General features: G+C 37.6%; 2 protein-coding genes across 2 annotated transcripts; one reads left to right on the top strand and one right to left on the bottom strand.

Moving 5' to 3' along the window:
• Positions 1 to 2,484: 2,484 nt before the first annotated feature.
• Positions 2,485 to 6,094, bottom strand: si:dkey-27i16.2 (regulator of cell cycle RGCC-like). Its single transcript, XM_059516813.1, has 5 exons — positions 5,946 to 6,094; positions 5,616 to 5,756; positions 5,127 to 5,207; positions 4,251 to 4,313; positions 2,485 to 2,889 (listed from the first exon to the last, which is right to left on the bottom strand). Exons 1-5 carry the CDS (start codon positions 5,965 to 5,967, stop codon positions 2,882 to 2,884), a joined length of 315 nt encoding a protein of 104 aa, XP_059372796.1. The 5' UTR covers positions 5,968 to 6,094; the 3' UTR covers positions 2,485 to 2,881.
• An 876-nt stretch (positions 6,095 to 6,970) lies between these two features.
• On the top strand, positions 6,971 to 11,015 carry LOC132110000 (protocadherin-20-like). Its single transcript, XM_059516526.1, has 2 exons — positions 6,971 to 7,074; positions 8,085 to 11,015. The coding sequence occupies exons 1-2, from the start codon at positions 7,054 to 7,056 to the stop codon at positions 10,557 to 10,559; spliced, it is 2,496 nt and encodes an 831-aa protein (XP_059372509.1). The 5' UTR covers positions 6,971 to 7,053; the 3' UTR covers positions 10,560 to 11,015.
• Positions 11,016 to 13,411: the final 2,396 nt, after the last annotated feature.

The following is a 13,411-nucleotide window of genomic DNA, read 5'->3' as shown; positions in this document are numbered from 1 at the left end:
TTTTCTTTTTCACTGACGAAAGTAAGATTTATCATTTGCACAGCTCCCACACTCAACACAGGAGGATGTAAACAATATTGACAAAAAAAAAAGAGAGAGAAATGCCAAAGCGACTGTTTCTCATGTGCCTCGCACATCCATTCACACTGCAGTTTTGACATTCAGGTCAGTTTGGACCAGAGTCTATTACCAAGTGCATTATATTTTAAAACACTGTTTTTGTGGCGAAGAAAGACAAACTTAAAAGAGCTCAGGTGTTATTAGCTCTTTATTGGTGTTAGTTTGTCTCTTGCTGCTGTAACTTGTGTGTTGTAAAACACTGTTATTGTGGCAATGAGAGTTGAGATCAGACATGCACATCTTGCATGTAATGGTGACAAGTTAAAATAAAATGTATTGCTGCAACTGTGGATTCACTTTTATGGATAGAAACCTAGTAGATAAAATAATGTACTTACTTTTTGAAAACAGATCACATCGTCACAAACAGACATCAAGATTTTGGATATGCATCACATCAATGGTGACAATCAGAACAAAAAAGGCTGTAAAATAAGGATGAGTTTGTGCTATGAAGCTCTTTTGTTTGTCACCGTTGTTGTGATGCATATGCTAAATCTAGAAGTCTGTGTGTGTGAGTACTTGATTCTTTTACTCAAAATATTTCAAATGCATTCATTTTGTCCATCTTCAAAATAAGTATTTTGCTCTTGGTGCCTGTTAAAAATATCAAACAAAACTTATTTTATGATCTCAAATACATATTATGTGATGACTTTCTCATCAACAAAAAACATCTGATAACACCTGAGCTCATTTAAATTTGTCTTTTTTCACCACAAAAACAGCGTTTTAAATACACCAAGGAATTCCCTCAAGGAATGACCCAAGAGGACACAAACTGAACAGAACACAATGTCTTCAGAAGAGTATTTAACTTTCTTGAACAGTCTGAAAGCAAACCATTCCAGGACACTGGGAAACATGAAATTACATATTTTAGTCTGATCAGAACTATGTACAATGTAGTTTCCAAACTGCTGCTTCAAATTGAATTCCAATTCACTGGTGACTTCACAATCACATGACTGGGGTATTTATTGTAAGAATAAGTGTTCTCATGAGAGTCTGGAGCAGTGATGATGTCAGCTTTCTTCCTTTGTGTCAGAATGCAGAGACTTCCTCTTTCCATGAACACTGCTGCCCAGAAGTACTGCTTTTACTCGGGTTGTTGCATAATGTCTAACATCTGTTCCATTATATAACATATGAGAGTACAATCTGCTAAAATGTAAAAATAATTACAAAAATGGACTCTATGGAAAAGAGGAAGGGGCAAATTTTAGTTTAGACAAAAAATATTTAGACTGGGAAAGTTCATCCAGAAATTAAAACTCTATCATTTATGCGCAATCATATTCTTGTGAACCTATGTGATGTGTTCTTTCTTTCTTTTTATTGGAAGGCTGTGGTAACCAAGGAAGGAAGGATAATCATATGTGTCCCTGGAGCACAAAACCAGTCTTAAGTTGCTGGGGTATATTTAAACAATAGCCAAAAAATACACTGTATGGGTCAAAATGATCGATTTTACTTTTATGCCAAAAATCATTAGGATATTAAGTAAAGATCATGTTCAATGAAGATATTTAGTTTATTTCCTACCCTAAATTCATTACAACTTTATTTTTGATTAGTAATATGCATTGCTAAGAACTTCCTTTGGACAACTTTATATTGTTGAATTTATTTTTTAATTCTTTTGCATCCTCAGATTCTAGATATTAAAATAATTGTATCTCTGCGAAATATAGTCGTATCCTAACAAACCATACATCAATGGAAAGCTTATTTATTCAGCTTTCAGAGTACATATAATTCCCTTATGTTTTGAGGTCCAGGGTCACATACAGGTTTGGAATGGCATGAGGGTGACAAAACAATGAAAAAAATTTGTGTGAAGTAAATCACACTTTAAAATGCTTAGATGTCATCACATTAGATAAGAAAGAAAGAATATGCAACTGGTTTAATAAGTTCTGCCCAATGTAATGATGTGCATCTTTAAGTAAGACTTTAATTTTCAAATAGGCTACTTTTTGGGAATCAAGTACTGCATGCACATTATAACAACTTCTTGAAGGTGTGGCTTGTGACAATACCACAAACAAGAATAAAACGGCTGCTTTCGATTGCAATGCAACTGTCAACTTCCTTTTCCATCAGCTGCAGAATGTCTAGCTGCATTTCCTTTTCTGTACATATATGGTTTTACCAGGACCATAAACTTAATCTTGTGCAACTACTGCATTCGCAAGGAATTTAATGTTGGAGTTTAATTAGGAGAATCTCAAAAAACCTCAGGTCATGTTTCCCTGTAAAATCAAATAAAGGGGGGAAACATGTGAAGGGGAACATTTATATAGGTCTTAAAAAATATTATTAGCAAGAAAAATATTCTTACAAAAAAAAAAGAATACAGTACACGCTTAATGCAATAACTTTTATTATTAAAACTTCGTTACAAGGTTAAATTAATATTACACATTACACTGAACCTGGTAAAACTAATATTTTTACAACCTTAAAAAAGTGAAAAATATGTATTAACATTAATCATCATAATTTACAAGGCATTTTGCTTTTCATATACATTTATTAAATAAAACATCTTCTGAGAAACTTGGTAATTCTTCCAAAGGGTCTTGACAAATTAAAAAGACTCCATGAGCTCTTGTTTCTTAGTGAAGGAGAAAAAGTGAAGCCTTCAAGCTGTTTTTCTTCAGCCTAATTTCTGTGTGTGGAAGCAGAGATCACGCTTTGCTAAATGCCAGCTCTTCAGGTGCTCAGCGCTCTCTCTGATCACGTGTGTCCCGTCATCTCACATCTCTGTAAGACAGATAAGATTGTGACAGCTCAGGTCAGGGGAGTGAGGTATTATGCATGTGCAGTTATGATTCATGACTGTCACTCCGCTGATAACGGAGCATGCTGGGAGTGAGCTGTGTTATCATTATTAACATTATCGCTCTGATGAATGTTTTACTTGTTTTTGTCAAGAATAACATCATAACAGACTATAACTGAACACCAGTGTTGGGGGTAAAGCATTACAAGCAATGCATGTCACAGTATGTAATCGGATTACTTTTTTCAAGTTACTAGTAAAGTAATGCATTCATTTACAATAACATTTCTAAGTAAAATAATTAACGGCATTTATTGACTGACAGTTCTCCTGTCCACGTGTTGAGAGAAATCAGGAGTAAGTGCAGAGGCGTTGTCTAGACTAAATGCAAACGTGCATTTACTCATCTCACTCTCATAAAAACAGACTCAGTATTCCCTAAAATTGATAAAAGCAGTGCAATGCAAACGCATGATATGATGCGAAACTGCAATTATTAAATATGTTAACATAAATATATTTTATGTACTGTATGAATCCAATTTTATTAACCAATGTATTTGCTGCTGATCCAGTACAGCCATACGAATGGCAAAAATGACTTTAGATAAACATAATCTTTGTTTCTGTAACATTTGCTACTGTACAGGCATGAATTTACATTTCCTTCAGCCTGAGTCTTTCACTTTTGGTGTGAAAGGGCATTTAACATTTGTCAAAAATATAACTTGTAATATTTAAAACCAACAAGTAAGCCAAGAACAGATAAAAAAAATAATGCAAAAGTAATGTAACACATTACTTTGCATAAAAAGTTACTTTTAGGGAGTAACATATGGAAGCCCGTTTGCGCCACTGAATATAAAACAAAAAAGGTAATTGCAACTATTTCTCACAATTCGGACTTTTTTCTCAAAATCACGTGATATAAAGTCACAATTACGAGTTAGAAAATCATAGTTGTGAGATATAAACTAGCAATTCTGAGAAAAAAAGTCATGCGATATTGTAATGCATAATTTTTAAAAGTAACTTTCACCAACAAGTTGACACATCACTATAATTGGTGTTGATCGGTAATGCAAATTGTTTTTTGTTACATTATGAACTAATAAACAGCATGTTCAATCATATATAGAGACTAAGTCTATAGCTCACTCGGGTTCTGAGGTTTGTTACCGATATAGATCTATGGAAACAAACATTTGTGGTTGGCCAAACATTCTGCATTTATGTGCATAAAATATTCTCGTAGAACTGATTCTACACGTATTATTATGCCACACCATGCTTTCAAAAGATAGAGTTGCAAAAGCTGCCTTAAATGTGACTGTGTTTATACCTGCAAGCTCTCTGTCCAGGTTTTCAATGAAGCTCTGTAGGTCACTGGTGTCCCCGAGCCTGGCTGTAAAGAGCAGAGATGGAGAAGACGTTAGCGCACTGGAATGCTCCGGACTCTGTAGAAGCGCTGCTAAGTGCAGTGGCATTTCCTGTGGAACATTCCACCCTGAAAGAAATGCGACCCTCTGCATTCCCTACGCTCAATAAAATGCCATATTTTCAACTGGCTTTAACAAAATCTTTATTAAAAATAATAATGAACCAAGGGCGTAGTTTTGATTTTGACACTGGGGACAGTTACTTTTATCAGTAAACTGTTGGCTTTGTACGTTCAGATTAAAATTCAAGATTCAAGGTTTTTACTAATTTGCGTTAAATTAAAAAGGTAAACGTTATCATAAAGCTGAACTGTGTACATGCATTTTAAACACATTTTGCCCTTGCTCCATCCAGGAAATAAACACACATACTTGAATGAGCTGGGGGTGTAGTGCAACACCTTTAGGTGCGGCCAAAACCACAATTTAAAATTAATCAGAACTTAATAGAAATTTATTTTCAGATTTACAAAACTAAATTTACTAAATTGTATGCCTTTAGTTAACATATTTAAATGATATTAAAATCGTAATATGACTAAGTTAGCGGTAAGGCACACAAATATAGATCTTCACTTTATGTCTTTGATGTCTTACAACATTATCATATTCAATTCCATCATGCCAGCATTCGTGCTTATCATGCAATCCACAAACAAAGACTACAATAAGATGAGCAGAAACAGCACACAGGGGTTAGAGCCACGCACGGAGCAGATAGGAAAAGCCATTAACTTGTTTAGTAAATGCGATGGCTATCTGTTATGTTATGTTAATACCTTTTGGGGCTGTAGTCATGCTTGGGATGTTGAGCTCCTCTTGACTGGCATTCAAGCTGTTTACCAGCGAAGCTTCGCTGCCTGAGAAGACACAATAGGATTAATGCCTTCCTCTTACATGTGAATGCAAAGGAACAACAGGGTGGTTGAGGTCCACGAGGTACTGTATATCACAAGAAAATCAAAGGCTCACTAATACATTCATTCTTTCACATAATCTATTTAAGAGGATCAAAACAAAGAGAGATATAAATCACATAAGTGAAGCCTTTGATAGCTTGACAAAGCTGTTCTAAGAAGTGAGCTAAATCTTTTCAAAAATTGGACCAAGAAACAAATCTGGAAATATGAGGAAAGTATCTCCTAGAGGTAACAAGAAACAGTATCAAGAGGCACTTTAATATTGAGTAGGCTATTCACAATGGTTTGGCATCAAGTGAAACTCTTACAGGACCGTGACTGACTGTAAATGTTTAGATGTGTACTCACAGTAGTCTGAGTCGTCTGCGTCGGTCAGTGCTGTGTGTCTCTGCACATCTCTCAGCACATGTTCAGAGGCATGAGGTGCGCTCAGCTCCTTCACAACATCATTAAACTCCTGCAGCAGCTCTCCCAGCTCCAGGTCCAGCTCTAAGACAAGTCACATCCTCTATTACACTCAAACACATTTTTTACTATTTATGCCTGATGTCTACATGACTGGCTGTATAAAATAGATAAATAAAATGTAGAAACTTCAATAAGCTACTCTCCTTTTACAAAGAAAAACAGTCATTTGAAATAATGTGGCATGTGAATTTTTTTCAAAGAAAAGTTTACCTGAACAGTTTGCTGTAGACATCCTGAGGTTCTCTGTGAAGAGTGCTGGAAACTGATTCTTAAATTAGTACGATGGGTTCCCATCCGATGTATATTGACTCCGCCCAGCACATAATGCGCCGACCAATCAGAGCACGGTGTGGTCTCCGTGGTTACACTAAAGTCTGAGGTGTAAAATTCCCCCTGACGCCCACACGTGACGTCACATGTGGAACTAGAGAAAGCACGTTTCCGACCGCTTCGGTGACGTCACAGTTTTGCATCTCTAGTGGCTGTTTAAGATACAGAGTCAGATACAGAGTTTACTTAATTTAGTAACAACATGTTAAATGAAACGTATATTAATGGTATTTCAGCGGTAACTGTGGTTAAATGGTACTTTTTTGTAAAGCCAGTTATCATTCTTATACTATTCACTTCTTTTTATTGCTCTTTTGTGAGCTTGTGGCAGTGTATACTTTGTGGAAACTTCGCATTTATTTATTTATTCATCCATCCATCCATTCTTTCTTTCTTTTTCTTTTTTTCTTTCTTTCTGTATAACATACCATAAAATACCATAAACCCCTCTGATGCTAGGAAATAATAATAGAGCAGTAAACTATGAACTATATAGATATATATGTGTCTGTACAAGAGTCATGTGTGATGTAAATATCACTTCCTCGTGATGGCGACACTGAGACACGAGCTAGAAGAGACGCTGACCAAAACAGCATTAATACAAACATGTCCACAGTTACAATTCAGTATGGTTCAGAAAAGCCAAAGTGAACCATAAGACCGAAGAAAGGCTATAACTACTATATACTCGCTCTTATTATGGTTTAGCGTGTGTAAATTATCAACTCATTAAGTGCTTTTAAAAGGGGAAAATACTTCACTGCGTCCCATCTATCATTATAAAGCAATTACCCGGAAAAAGACGCCCTGTCAGACCAGTATTTTCCCTTTTAACCAACGGTTGAATATCGTGAGTAATTCTGAGCTGTTCACCTGTAGCGCAGGTAGATTAGGCTCCGCCCCCAACACATTTCCCCAGAGTGCTTCTCATGCTCACAGAGCTCACCATGTTCTTGAAGAATGGACAGCTCAAAACCAGCACATAATGAAGTGGACTACACTACAGGTCAGTGATCCTGCAGTATTTATATATGCAGAAAGAAAATGTTTTACTTTTCTTATGTTGACGTTGAACGCAGGTTACACGGAGGTAAAGTCCACTTTAGTCGGTCTGTGTTTAATTCATATTCTGCGTGTCAGGCGCTGTTCGTGATTCAAACAAATAGGCAGACAGGTGGATAAACATAACAGAAATGTCTAAAAGTTTAAAGAAAAAAAATCAAATACACAAAACGGCACCAGTGAATAGGACACAAATAAATGTCCCTTTACTAATAATACTTTTACAGCAATCAACGCATACAATTTATGTTTTATTTTAGATATGCTAGATATAATTTTATTATGATGTAATTTTCAAGCATAACTATTCAAGCCTGTATTTAAGCATCAATTCATACATTTATCAGTAACCACAGTCCTATATTTGCTTGCAATCCTGTTAGCAAGCTCCTTTTAATTGTAAATCTGCTGGCATGTTATAGCTAATGGTGTATTTCCATTTTATTAGAAGCCTTAACCTTGGATTTTATCCATGTGTAACAGTTACAGTTTGAAGAAATCATACAATTGTATATAAAATATAAATGCAAATGATATAGCTAAACATGGTTGCAAAATGACAAACATTACATAACATCTATACAAAATAAATATAATATTTAATTTAGTATAATAATTAAACTGTATGAGATTTTAAGCAGTTAACTTGATGCATTGTTGGGAAAAGCAAAACAAATATTTTAAGAATTCAAGGCCAGTTTATTCATGAAAACTGCACATGCATTTGCAAGCTTAGTTGGGATTATATATTTTAATGTTAAATCTCTGGCTGCTGGAACATAAAAGTCAATAATACAGCCTGTGCAACAACATATTCAGCAGAAGTAAAAAAAAAGACTGACTTGTTGGTTAAGGATTACACACTTAACTCCCAAGTCAGAGTGGTTAAACTTTCATATGGAAAGAAGGGTGTTGCTTTCTTCCAAGCAGTAAGTCTCTTCTGTTGTTTTGTAGTGGGTGCTTCTCCTGGCATCTGCTTGGCAAACCCATAGCCGTGCTCTCCGTTTCACCGCCATGGAGGAGCAAGAAGCAGGCGTTAAGATCGGAAGTCTAAGCACAAACTACTCACCTCCATACCGACTCCTCGAGGAAACATACATCCGGGTGGATGAGAGCACAGGGGATCTGTTCACTACAGAGCGAATAGACAGAGAGACCTTGTGTCCATCACATCAGGATGGAGACTGTACCGTTTCAAATACCGCAGTCGTTAGTCTTAATTTTGAAGTTGTGCCAATGATCATCATTGTGGATGATATTAATGACAATGCTCCTATTTTCGAGAGGAATGAGATTCCTCTACACATACCTGAAGATGCGTCAAACGGGACTGCTTTCCCACTAGATGAACAAGCCCAGGATAAGGATACAGGCGATAATGGCATGATACGTTACTATTTGGTAGACTCTGGTGGCTTTTTTAGCATCAGACAAGACGGGCATGAACTCGAGCTGGTGGTACAAAGGGAACTAGACCGGGAAACTCAGGAAAACCACCTCTTGGTTCTTGTAGCCGTAGATGGAGGTACAGTACCACTCAGCTCTACAGTTAATCTCAATGTAACTGTAACCGATGTTGATGACAATTGCCCGGAGTTTGACGCCGACAGTCCCATCACAGCCATTGTGCCAGCGTTAGGAGTCAAGAGCACTGCGGTGGCCCAGCTTAGAGCCACAGACAAAGACCTGGGCCAAAATGCCCAGATTGCATTTTCATTCAGCCGTCTGATCTCAGACAGGGCCAAAGCGCTCTTTCACTTGGATGGACACAAAGGCCTGATCAGCTTAGCTGTTGACACGCAGGTTGACAGTCCTGAAGAGCATGCATTGAAAGTCTTTGCGAATAGCCCACTCTGCCCCCCTGTGCAAACTCAGGTAACCGTATACATGCAGCCAGTGGTGAGCCAAGAGCCATCTGTAAAGATCAAGTTTGTCGCCGAGCATAAAAACCAAGTGATCGTGTTACGAGAAAACGAGCCCCCCACCGTCTTGGCGCTCTTGGAGCTGGAAGAAACCTCTACTGCCAAAGGTACTCTGTGCTTAGATAACGACAGCATGCCATTTTCTTTGAAGCCGCAAGCAGGCAGCTATTTGCTTTCAACATCAGAACCCCTAGATTTTGAGATGTGCGGCGAGTATGAGGTTACACTTATTATTTCTGATCCTCATGGCACACGCCTACACAGAAGGGAAGTGATCAAAGTGCTGGTTGAAGATGTGAATGATAATGCCCCAAAGTTTGAACAAACACGTTATGAAAAGGTCATCAAGGAGAACAACGAGCCTGGAGTGTTTCTGCTGAGAGTCCAGGCTAGCGACGCAGACAGCCAGCAATTTGGCAAAGTAAGGTACAGGCTTACAAATGGAGGACCTTTCACAATTGACGAAGAGTCGGGTGTGATATCGGTGGTGGAGACTTTGGATAGAGAACAGCAGGAGACGTACGTCCTGACCGTTGTTGCCCGGGACGGCGGTGAACCGTCTCACAAGGGTGCTGCTATTGTGTCTATAAACATACTGGATGTGAATGACAATCCACCGGTCTTTCCTACCCCACATTTCTATTTCTTTGTGTCTGAGAACATTCCACAACTTTCCCAAGTTGGGAAAGTCACAGCAAGTGATAGCGATGAAGGAGAAAACGGCCGGATAGTGGATGTGCGTATTTTAAACGACAATGTCCCTTTTGCCATAGACATGGCGCAGGGATCGCTCCGCAGTATTGCTGAAGTCGACCGCGAGAAACAAGACCGCTATGAGCTTCTGGTTGTAGCTGTAGACGGCGGCAGTCCGGTCCTTTCCGCTACAGCAAGAATGACCATTTTTATTGAGGATGTCAATGATAATCAACCCCAGGTCCTTCTTCCTAGCAGTAACCTCTCCTGTCTGACCATATCCCCGGCTACTCGAGCAGGAAGCATGATAACAAAGATTTACGCCATCGATGCGGACTCAGGAATGAATTCGGATATCACTTACCAAATTATTGCATCCAAGCCGGCTCTCCACAGTCCCTTCGAGATTGACCAGCACTCAGGAAACATCACTCTGGTCCAGCACCTGCAGGGCGAGGACTACGGCATGCACCACCTCTTCATAGTTGTTCGTGATGGAGGAAAGCCAGACCCCCTGCAGACCACCGTGTGGGTCAACCTGCAGGTCAACGAGACGTTGGAAACATGTCACGTGAATGCCATTCCAGATTACTCACCACCACGACTGCATCCTCCAATGCCTGTCAAAGACCGCAGGTGTGAATCAAATGCATGGCTTGTTTTATATTGTGGCCTGTGTCTGATGGTCATCTCAATCTGTGTTCTCCTGGCGGTCCTAGTGGTGTTTATGAAGCACAGAACGATTAAAACGAAAGTCGAACAAAAGAACGTATGGGAAACTGGGAATCTCTGTGAACTGAAACCTTTGAACTAAAGCGAAGGCTCAGCAGATACACCAGGAAAATGTGTGTGTGAATATTACAAAAGTTTTTTTATAACCTGCTTTGGCTAGTACTTTTTTGTTAGTAATATATTGTAGTAGTGTTAGTCTGGCCTAGTGTGTAACATAGCTGCTTTCTTTTCCTATGATCATGTGCTTTCATCTTAGATAAAGTTTAAACAAATAAACTCTTAAAATCTTTAAAAATATAATATTTAAAGAGATGAATGCACTTAAGGACAATGCACGTTTGATTTTCTGCCAGCAACAGTGTGACATTCAGTGAAAAGGAATGAACATGTTTATACAGGTGCAGTCTTGCAGAAAGAAAAGTACACTTGTTTTGTTCTCATGTTTCTCCTCTAGTGAGCTGTTGTTGTGTTGGTTTTACAAGCTTTCATGGATTAGACCGATGCACACAGTCAGTACTGTCATCTAGATCCTGCAACAATCTCTAGAGAAGAGTTCAAGAAATGGCATTTAGCCTATTTGATTTTTATTGTGCACAATTGATCAAACTATTAGTTAATCCTAAACAAAATAAAAGCCAAATAGCTTATAACAAATAAAGAATAGATTATAAATTCTATAAGATATATATAGATTATAAATAAGTGTACTATTGAGATGCTCTTGAGGATGAACTTGAACCTTCATCCATATACATGTGAATATTTACATGTGCATATGAAGTGTAATATAATGTATTACGTACATTATAATAATATACTACATTCACATATATGTGAAAAATTCCATATGTAATTCCTTATATATTATTCAGTATGTTGTAATATAGTGAATAAATATATTATTCTGTATATTTCATAGATAAATATATTGATTGTTTTATTTATATATATATATATATGGAAATATATTTTCTTTATATTTTCTTTGCATAATGTTATAAAGTATAGAGCAGCCACTTTTCCAATTAATCACTTTTCTCTCTTGGTCTTTCCCTACGAATATTATGTTTCACTCAAATAATGTCATTGTACATGCTGTTTCATGTTGACTGCAAGGTCAAATAAACTCTAATGCCCTCTTTGTGGTTAATGGTTAAGTAAGTCAACAGATGGTTTTCATGGTGACTAACAGTGTATGGAGTTTAAACTCCTTTTGATAGCTGATGCTGTGAAAACTTTCCTGAGAAGTGTGAGAAAAATCTCAAGGATGTGTAAGTAAAGGTTGGCAGACAGATGGGAGATATCACGCATCTCGTACCAGCAAGTTTCCTGTCATCCAATAGTCCATTTCTCACCACATTTGGGAGGTTCATAGAGTCAGGTGTACACAAGGAATGAGGAAACTGAGGAAAATGATTCTCTGTTGAAAGCGGGATCTGGACACAATGAGGATGTAAGTTAAGTTTAGAGAGAAAACTCGGCCACTTCAGGGCCTGTGCCGCCCACTGTACTGATTTGAGCTGAGGATGTTCCTATGCTCTGGAACAGCCATATGCACAGCCTTCAAAAGAAGCAAACGTGATCGGCGTTTTGTAAATGATACAAAGGAAAAAGCATGTTTAGGCAGGTCTGCTGAGCACAGGTGGAACTCGAATGCACTACCTGAAAAGCAAAGAACTCAATTGCTTAAACACATTTGTCCACTCTGAAATCACTAATTCAACAGTTAACACACAAGCTGAAACTGAAGCTCAACGGCCAAAATCACTCATTTTGTTCGCAAAATGCTCCAACACTCACAAAACATGCACCATATGCAAATACTTCCATCAAACACCACAACTTATGGCCAAATTCATTCATTCTTTCAATCAGTGACTACACAATGGACAACAAAATACAAAACACAGCTATCAATAAGTTTTTTTGTTTTTTTTTAAATAAAGGAAATGTATGGGTGTGTATATATATATATATATACATATAAAAACAATAAACTTCCCATTGAATGTTTTCTCTTGCAGTGTTGCAGTGCACCAGTGGAAATATCTCCTTACATGGAAAATCCATCAAAAGCCCTCTCTCTTTTCTACACGTCTTTCATGTAATACATTCCGTATTGAACTGATATTGTGTATTTGGCAAAGGACACCATCATTGGAGATGGCAGCACACATGGTGATATTGGCACAATTGTTCCCTGAATTTCTTTTGAATCTTGAGCTGTATTTTCTCCTTTACAGTAATGCAGCTCCTCCACCATGCATGCAAACTGCTCTTTCTCTGGCCCTCTGCCACTCTCTCTTACGCTCCTTCCCTGCCTTCGGCCTCTTTGCTCCATGCTTGCAAATAGCAAGACAGAGGTGAAATCTGGGATGAGGACTGATTGCTGATTGAAGAGTCGCGCAAATGAGTTTCACACAAGTCCATTAGAGATTCATTATTATGCATCTCTATCTTTTAGCTGTGAATAGATGTGTTCCTTTTGTTCAACACAGTGAATCCATTAGAGTTTGGGGTCTTTCAATGAGATTTGTTTTGTCAAAGGTGTGAAATGAAATAAAAAAGTGTTCAGGCATTTGCAAGAGAAGACTTCTACTGTGTTAAGAATGCGATGAAGAAGATCAAGTGGATCCCAGTTTCACTAATAGTGTCTTCACAAATGAGAAAACCTGTAATCTTTTGAGAAAACACTGGCATGTTTCTATGCAGTTTACAAAAATAAACAAAAGGTTATAGGTTATACAGGTTTTTGATCCTTCCACTTTTTTACAGCCAATGAAAGATAAATACTGAATAGTGTGATAAATTAGTTGTATTGTTTGTACACTTTTGATCTGTCCGAGTAATAGTAATTGTTCAAATACGTCCCAAGATTTTATTTTCCAAAATCATAGAATTACACATACTTAAAAAGTTACAGTAATAACAACA

The sequence above is a fragment of the Carassius carassius genome, chromosome 29 (genome assembly GCF_963082965.1).
Source record: "Carassius carassius chromosome 29, fCarCar2.1, whole genome shotgun sequence".
Lineage (NCBI taxonomy): Eukaryota > Metazoa > Chordata > Actinopteri > Cypriniformes > Cyprinidae > Carassius > Carassius carassius.
This window is presented reverse-complemented; position numbering and strand designations above follow the sequence as displayed.